The 9341-nt window shown below is 47.8% G+C and overlaps 1 protein-coding gene across 1 annotated transcript; it reads right to left on the bottom strand.

The window, feature by feature from the left end:
• Positions 1–6209: 6209 nt before the first annotated feature.
• LOC135377008 (glycoprotein 3-alpha-L-fucosyltransferase A-like) lies at positions 6210–7623 on the bottom strand. Its single transcript, XM_064609381.1, has one exon. The coding sequence runs from the start codon at positions 7621–7623 to the stop codon at positions 6454–6456; it is 1170 nt and encodes a 389-aa protein (XP_064465451.1). The 3' UTR covers positions 6210–6453.
• Positions 7624–9341: the final 1718 nt, after the last annotated feature.

Below are 9341 nucleotides of genomic sequence, written 5' to 3'. Positions count from 1 at the left end.
ATTCGAGATGATGGTTGGCTAGGAGTGTGCTATAGGGTAACATCGTTCTCTTTTTAGTCAAAACTGGGGGCGTACGCCCACTCGTCCTTCTCGTTTGAGTGTGTTATACGATTAAACTATACAGGTGTTTCAGTTAAATCCCCGGGCTAAATAAGTCGTGAACGGGTGCACCAATCGAATTACTTATTTTTTTACAAGTATCTGCCGATGCCCCCTACCTACCGATCTACCGATGCCACCTACAAGCTGCACAATGACAACTTTGTCTGCCTTGATTTCATAAAAATGGAGGGCGTACGCCATTTTTGTGGCGGTTATGCAGAACACGCTACGCCCACTCTGTCCGTCTCGCTCCGGAGCCCCTGCTAAACGCGTGCGCACTCTGCGTGTGCAAAGCGCCTCTAGGCCGTCCTCTGATCAGGTTGTCTACATCATGAAAAAAATTAGGAAGAAAATTATGGTGCAGGTGGGCCAGAAACCGGAGAGGAGGGGGGACAGCGCGGGAATAACTCCGATATCAGCAACAGAAATTAAGATTCCTATGGCAGGAGCGCACCCTGTTCAAAATGAACTTCACCGCATAGCACGTTCCTAACGAACAGTGGTTTACCCAGGATTTCGTCCTTGGGGGGGGGGCGGTTCTGCAAGGGGGTGTATTTACATGCTTTTTACTCAATATTATGCAATCTCACGAGGTTTTAGGGGGTCTCCTTCAGATGTGGGGAGGGGGGTGCAGAAGGGTCTGGATAAATCACTGCTACCCAACCATTATCTCGAATGATATCGCTATCTGCCCCGATTTGTTGAAAACTGGAGGTGATGCCTTTTTTTGTGATACTTATGCTGCTTGTCACGAAAAAAGTGCATGCCTCCCGTTTTCATTACATCAGGACAGATAGCGATATCATACGAGATAATGGTTGTTTAGGAGAGTGCTGGCGGTGAAGTTCATTTCTAAGAGTCTAGGAGCGCCACACTACGCAAAATATGTCCTGTTTAGTAAAGGGGCGTGCGCCCCATGCGTCCGGAGCCGCCCTCTTTATACACACGCACCACACACACAAAAAAAAAAAGCGAAAAGCAAAATTAAACTTCAGTACAACTTCACTACGGTGAAAACCAACCGTTGCACAGAATGGTACCGTTATCATTCTCGGTTTACGGAAAACGCCGGGCGTACGCCCTTTTGGGACAATTAACGTAAGTCCATCAGTGCCCCCAAAAGGCCGCACGCCTCCGGTTTTTAACCAATCGGGGCGCAGAACGATATCTTGAATAATACTAATTTGGTGTTTACGTGGCGAAACAACTGAGATCATGAGCGACGCCACAGCGGTCGGTCTGTGGATTGCTGTTGCCCACCTGAGGGTTCTTTAACGTGCGATGAAAGCTCACCACACGGCACCCTGTATTTAACGTCCCTCGCGGAAGACGGCGTGTCTAAGCAACCCTGCAACCTTGTACCCTGCCACCAAGTTGCTGGCGTCCTCGGCCGGGTTCGAACCCGCGATCTCGGTATCAGAAGGCGAACACGCTAACGAACATTCGCAAGGCTGTGCGAACATTCGGATTCTTCGAATGCCAAAGCGAATTGTGTGCGAATCGGATATGAGATTTTGTCAGAAGGGCAATGGCGCAGGAGAGCTGGTACACGATAACAGTGAACGAAACACGAGGCACGGAGGAAAAGACTGGCGACACAATCTCACTGTATTTGAATTTCGAATCGAAGCGATTTTTCTTCAAAAACCTTGCACGATATACTCGGTTATAGTTTCGAATCTGCACTCGTAAGAGTGAGATCTGCTTCATACTTAGATATGTGTGGATATATTATGCACATATTATGTATATCCGCATGTGTGTTGCATGTTCGATTCGTATACATGCCGTTTTCACCGCTTCCGGTTTGGTGCCAAAACAACATCCGGTTTCACAGCAAACACGCTCTGTGCCAACCACTGTGCCGATTCATGCAGTTATTGCTTTTGATTTGAGGAGAGAGCTATAGAGTGATATCTCTCTAGATAGATAGATATTTGCGGGAATTTAAATTGCCACAAAAGGCATTCCGTTTTCAACAAATCAGGAAAGCGAAAGATATAGTTCTGCAAGGCGGCTGGTTTCCAGCGTCCTTAGTCGCGGAAGGAAACCGGAAGTCTTCGTGGCACCGGAAGTTGCGGCACGGGCTTGTTTATGTTTACCCGACAATGTCATGTATAGTCCCGACTCCCGGCTGCGCACACGCATTGATGTTTCGTATCCGCAGGTACATATGCGGCAGATGGGCAGAGACCAAACCAGGCCGAGGTCGGTTTCGAAGAGACTACCTGTCAGAGACTTTTCGAAACAGCAACCTGCGCGTCCATGAGAAATTAATTAATTTATCTAACATGGTCAACGTAATACATTGTGCCGAATCCAATATGGCCGTGTACTACAGAAGCTGCTACAACTTCATGACAGATAATGAGTCGAGTGCCGTGACATCCATCATCAAGTACTTTAGAATCGACCCTAAAACTTGGTATTCGGCAAAGACACTCGAAGATCTGGTTTTTCTAGCAGCCAGTATGATAAGAGAGTTCGCTTGGCGCTTCTTCTTCGACATATTTGTGGAGCTCAATATCGTCCACATCAACCTCGGCACGAGCCTCAGCCATGGAGGTAAGAAACTAAGGAGAGGGCTATAAGATCGGAGGGCCGTGGGACCCCTCTAGCGGTCGCTCCTGGCAATACCACGCCCATCTAGTTGCCCGGTCACGTGATCCCCACATGTTTCGGCGTTAAGCCGGTCTGCGCGGAGGCTTGGAAGTTTAGCAAACCTCATCTTCAGCAAACGTCTTACCTTCAAGGAGTCCATTCGCACAATACTTTGAAAGTTATGGGTTGTTTCAACATTTGACGCGTGATAAATCACAGCAAAAGTTGAGCAAAACAGAAGAGAAGCCAGGCAATGTCACGATGGCGTACGTACGTCTTCTAGCGATTTAGTGATCCATTGCTTCCACACTGAGATGATCTATCTTGTGTTTCAACGGGTGTGATAACTTCTAACTCCAAAGATGTTATGAAAGCGGAAACAAGTTATTCGGCCGCAGCTCGTCTCTGTATTCAGGTAAGATACGCCGCGGACATGGAGGACGCCATGTTTTATGACGTCTTGCCGTGACGTTTATGGGTCACGTGTGTGGGCAACTAACCACAATGCCATGCGCGGGTCACAGCACGCTCGCTTGCATTGGGAGAGGCGCTTAGGGCATCTCCTTAGTTTCTTACCTCCATGGCCTCAGCACTGTCCTGACATCTGTGGACATCTCGACTGAAGAGTACATTCGCATGCTCGTGGGGCGCGAACGGGAATACTCATGAGAATTGGTGCTGATGTAGATGTCACCATCAAAAAGTTCAAACCAGCCCCTTACACTACGATGCGGGTACGGCGGCTAAAGGAAGCTCCTGTACCGCTGACGACCTGGTTGAGAGTAGTCCAGTTGTTCGTGGATGAGAACATCACTTCAGATCTCTCGGTTATGGTACGGGGATGGTCCAAAATCAAAGACATCGTAAGCGTACTTGGCTCTTACGCTGTTGCACAGGTGCCGATATACAACTTGTTCCTGTTCCTCGCCCATATACTGAAGTACGAACTGTTCAAGAGGGACGCATCACGAGGTGGAGATTTTTTTAGCATCAGGACTCGGTGCTTGCAGGAGATTGCACATTATGGTAAGAAGGTATACCCTAGCTGGTTGTGAAGACAGCTCCAGCATAAAGACTCCACGCGCGAGGTAACGACAATGTACCTCTACTTGAGGGAGGCTGTCCTCAAGCTTTTAGATGAGGAGGAACTTTTGGACGAAGTACGTGCGGGGATGGAGAATGCCGTTTATGAAATCCGGCACATGTACTACGGTGTCGGGACGTCGCAGAGGCCGGAACTCCGTCCTGGTGTGAACATCACTGACTGCTTTCCAGTTGTCCTTGCTCAAGCTGCACAAGTTGAAGCCCAATATCAGTACATGGTAAGTTGCTTAGAGTGTATTAGCGAAATCTGGATGCAGCGCTGAAGGAGCAAGTAGTTCGCAGATCAGGTTTCACAAGCACCGTCAATGGCATAATAACGGTTTGATATACAGTGAACCTCGTCAGTATGACCACCACCGTTCCCGCAGGTTTTGGTCATAAAGCGAATTGTCATACTAACGAGAAACGCCCAATCCGCTGACCTCAGACTGCTTGATTCCGGCCATTCTTAGGTGCACAACAGCAGCACAATGTGACCTGATCTCGTGGTCAGTGCTGTTTTAAGCACTACTGTGCTTTGGCAGTCCCAAAAGCGCTATGAGTAATTCCGAGGTCAACAACATCAGGAGTCATCCAAAACCTTGGCGCCCTACTTCAATACATGTCACCCTCTGCCTGAGATATGTGTGTAGCCTCTCCCTGGGGTTACTGTGCGGGTCATGTGACGTGGCTGTAATAACGAAAGTATAATATATGTGTTTGACCCTACTTGTGACAAAAATCTCGGTCATAGTTGGATAAGCGGATCGTCATACTAACGAGATGAATTTACATGGCGGCGGAGCGGTTCCCAAGAAAAACGGTCATAAAGTGAGCACGTCATATTATCGGGGTCATATTAGCGAGGGTTCACTGTAGTTAAGTCAAGCAAGTAGTGAAGCTAGTGAAACTGATATAAAATGGTAGCCTTTGCTAGTCGACTCCTGTTGCCCTAAAAAGGTTTTCGCAGCATTATCCATGATACTCGAATAAGGGTCGTCCTCTTTGTCATCATGATTCTTCATGATCGTCGTTTTTTGTTGTTATCGTTAGCCCATCATATCATCGTCATCCATGAGTCTTAATCACGTAATACTCTCTGGGACAGCCATCTCAATCGCGTCGCATGAGGCGTAGTGATGATTCACCGAGCTCCTTAGAGAAAGACACTCCCCGATTCCAACTTTAAGTGTCATCCTGAACGATGATTGAGAGTGTTGTGCGATGATGATGTGTTTGCTCGTCACACCGCACGTGTTTCAAAGTATATAAGTAAAACATGTTTTCTCCTGCGCACAGGGCATCGACGTTACGGACAAATACCCACACAACCTGTGGCAGTCGTCCGGTGCCCTGGGCTATGTCCCAAAGTACAAGGCCATCGTAACTCCGACACCGCTTCTGAACCCCGACGTGTTCTACGTGAGTTCCCAAAACGATATTCTCAATCTGGCCACCCTTGGCGCAGCCATAGCGGAGGGAATGATCCTCTTGGTCCACAAGGACGTTCACGTGCACGAGCGGGATCACATCGTGGTGTCCCTCTTGGAGTGCTACAACCAGCACCAGGTTACTCTGCGGAACAGGATCTTGAAAGTACGCACCGATGATGCCCTAATGCTGGCAGCTATAGAGAAGGGCATCGCAACGGCTCACAAGGTTGTTAGACAGCTGTATCCCGTTGCGTGCGTCACGGAAGATAAGCTGTTCTTCATTCCATCCTGTCTGAGATTCTGTACCGACAGGAAAACAACGACTTCATACGACATGGCTTGCGATTATGCAGCGGCTGTCATCCGAGAGTTCCGGGATTCCTTCAACTGCACGACGCGGGAGTATATGCAGTGTGGATAGACGATGTGCCATTTGTGGCAATGTGACACCCATGTTGGACCAGGCTCAGGTTTTTGGTTCCCATATAAACTATAGAACGGAAAGGCGGGACTTAGCATAGGACTTAGCATAGCCTTATACAGAGACAGGAGGAGAGGAAGGCCCAGCGGAAGAATCAGCGGTGTCAGTAGAAATATAAGCAATGGATGTTACAAATGAATGAATGTTGGTTGAATATATATCGATACTATGTTTTATGTTTACTATGTGTTTAGTGATTGACTTCTATATGATGTGCGGAAAAAAGGAATTGCCCATTTTCCAGCGTTACGAGTTGGATAAGGGCGAATGCATTGCAAGGCTTTCATTTAAAATTTGTAGAGTGAATGAATTAAAGCCTCTCTTAATTACGTTAAACTTGTGACAAAAAAAGTGAACCGGTTCTGATCTCTAAACATACTGCACAGATACTGCGCGGGAGTCACGTTTCGAAGCGTTTTAATGCGGTCTTTTATTGGTCTGAATGACACCGTCTTTCAATGTCATTCTGTCTCGCGCTGCGAGGACGCCACGCAGAGGGTCCGGCGAAATCCAATAGACTTTTCTCACAATGTCCGGCGATACACGGTCGACGCGCACCAATACACAGCCGGCCAGAGCAGCCATATTGGCGCCACCTATTAATCATGTAAGGAACACTCTATGAGTCGTTAGTTTCTCATAGCATTCGGAGAAGCGTGGGGGAGGCACAGTATGGGGTTAAAGAACTGCGCGGAGAGTGAGGATTGGCGGGCAGCCGGCGGGTGACGCACGGGGCACAGGGTGCCGCTTACCCTACTGACGGCTCTGGTTCTCCGTTCCATTCTTCTCGCGAAAACTTTTTCGCACGTTCGGTTTCCACGTCCAACAATCTCCGTCATCGAACCACCACTTTCGTATGTCCGTGTAAACCTTAGGGCTAGAATTATTTCTATAAATCTTCTCGCAAAGTCCGCACGCGGCCTGGTGCGTTTCACGCACAGCCTTGTACCGCCGCTTCCAATCGAAGTGGGAACTGTAGTTCTTCCAGACGTGCACAGTGTTCCACAGGTACTTTCCCAAGTCTTGAGGCGAATCGAAGGACAGCGCGTCGATAAACGATCCGGGTGGAGAGAAGGCGGAATAGTTGGCGTACCCCATGACCACGGGCACTACATCGTAAGCGAGTACATTGTAGAACTTCTCCGTGACGTAGTCGCGACACAGGGAATTCTCGAGAGAGAGATAGAAATAGTATTTCTTCGCAAGCATCTGGTAACAGGCGGGGCTTCCGGAGGGAGTGCATTTATGCTTCCCGCACGCACCGTAGATGTCAACGTCGATCACTTTCTGGAGATGCTTCACGAATCGCTGTCGGCCGCTGTGAGCGTTGCAGTGCGACACAAACCACGCTGCCATCCGGTCCTTCGTCACATTCGGCGCCCGTTCCACGGTGTTGTTTCTGTTAAGCCTAACGAGCCTGTGCCTGTACGGAAACGGAACGTCCGCGTCACGTCGATAAGTCACCGTCCAGTTGATGAGGCCGTTCAGCGCAACACTCTCTTTCGGAGTGTAGACGGGTGACTCCATCCCAAAAAGCACCCAAATCTGCTTCTCACTTTGTCTCCGTGGAATTTGCTTCGAATTGAAGTCGCGATTGTGAAAGACGATGGCGGCACTCCGGGGAGCCATGAAGCGATCCCGGGTGAAAATGCAGCGGTGAACGCACTTGTCAGCCATCTCTTGCGTAAAGAAGGGATTAACGGGAATTCCGTAGAAACTGTCCCAGATGAGCACGACGGGACGTTGTGACGCGTTGGCTTCATTAATTTCGGTTTCATTATGGGTACTAAAAGAAGTTAGTCTGGTCAGGGTGGCTAATTGCTCTTCCAGTGTTTCTCTGCTAAGGTAATAGTATCCAGCGACGGCAGTGCTGAGGATAATGAGGGCACGACAGAAGTATCGCACAAGCCGCCGGGTAACCATGTCGTCGTGTCGAGTACTCCGTGGTTCCAACATATGCATCAACTTGTGAGAAGTAGATCACGACAAAACGCGGCAGAAGAACTGCCATCTAACGTCTGGAGTGGATGAAAGTTGATCAGTTGTTGTTCCCGCAGTTGTATACCGCAGATATGCGAAGCACTTACGATCCACCAGGAGCCTTGCACATCGCAGGATTCCCACGACGTTGCTCTACGTTGACATCGGTTGCGTCCATGTCCAACACCAACACGTACACTCCACCTCTTGCGAGATCGCACAGTGTCTCCGTTTATCGAGCACAACATATCATTTCATACTTTGGAACCTCCACTCCAACTGAAACACTACCCGTCGGGACAACACAGCCTCCCTGAAGAAGAAAAGTTTCTTACATAAATATATATATATATATATATATATATATATATATATATATAGTAGTAGAAGTACGAATCGCTTACGTCTGAACGCTAGAAAATATTGAAAAGGGGGTTTATATTTACACGGCGTAATCAGTCGTCATGATCAGAAGAAGGCCTAGACCAAAAAGCACGGAAGAGAGCTTCATTCTGGCGATCGACAGTTGAAAGACAGTTGAAGCAGGACAGTTGAAGTACAACCCTGGATTGAGCTCGCAGCTTCTGCCTCTTTTATGGGTGGAAGATAAAACATACAAATAAGTGGGTCTTAGCTGGTTCGTTTGTCCAGTTCATTAACCCTGCTAAGTCCTGCTCGGTTAATTACTCCTAAGAAGGTGTAATCAATTAACCATGCATAACTCTGGGTATGCAGGGTCAATGTTACTGTGTAGTGCTTCTCCCTCTTCTCTTCCACCCACAGAAAATTTCACCAACACTTGATTTCCCATAAGCAAGTAATTAGATTGTGTTCATATGACACTTGCAAGTACGGTTTGTTTCAAACGTAAGAGGAACGTAAATTTGTTCTTACGTCGTTAGCACACCATCATGGGGCTTCCGCTGCTGTCTGTAAAATATTGCTTTAAATTGTCAAGACTAGCAAGACAAGCAAGGTATTAGATCCTACTATCCGGATGCTCCACAGGAGATCTGCTCCGAATAATTCGTAGAAATAAAGCTATCAGCCATAATTGTGTGTCAAACGTAAGAACGATGTTGCTTTGTTCTTAATGCGCTTCCTGTGCCGTGTGATTATCAAGGATTCAAGCGAGTAGTTAAATCCTGTGACAATAATACTTGGAAGTAGCTTTGCGCATAAGATGTGTCCGTCCACACTTGCGTAGTTACGTGCCACAGGGCAGGACTACTGTCACCGACACATGGTTGTTGGATGCATTGTTCACCTCCCCCGACATTGCTACCGCCCTCTTCCGGGACCAAACTCGCGACTCTCAGCTGCGTGATACTTCTCAGGAAATCTGTCCGGAATAATACGTAGAAATAAGGCTATCAGCCGTAATTGCGCGTCAAACCTAAGAAGGATGTTGCGTTGTGATGGTGATGGATAGAAGGAAATATTGGGGAGGTGAGTCACGAGTCTAGGCTTGCACGTAACGCGTTGCAAAAAAATACTTTTTCCAGTAATTTTGAGAGTAATCGACTTGTTCTCCGAGTAACCAATTCTTCAAGTAATCTGATTACAATTTTGAGTAATCGGTTACTTTTCGACTTAGCTGTGTTCATATACGACACAAACCCACAGGCTCCATCACACGCATTCCTATCTGCTTTGCTTTC

This window comes from Ornithodoros turicata, unplaced genomic scaffold, assembly GCF_037126465.1.
Source record: "Ornithodoros turicata isolate Travis unplaced genomic scaffold, ASM3712646v1 ctg00001436.1, whole genome shotgun sequence".
NCBI classification, from domain to species: Eukaryota; Metazoa; Arthropoda; class Arachnida; order Ixodida; family Argasidae; genus Ornithodoros; species Ornithodoros turicata.
Note: the sequence above shows the minus strand (reverse complement) of the source record. Positions and strands in the feature narration are given on the sequence as shown.

Excerpts from the sequence above, each read along its gene's own strand:
- LOC135377008 (XM_064609381.1), bottom strand. The coding sequence starts at position 7,623 with ATGGTTACCCGGCGGCTTGTGCGATACTTCTGTCGTGCCCTCATTATC.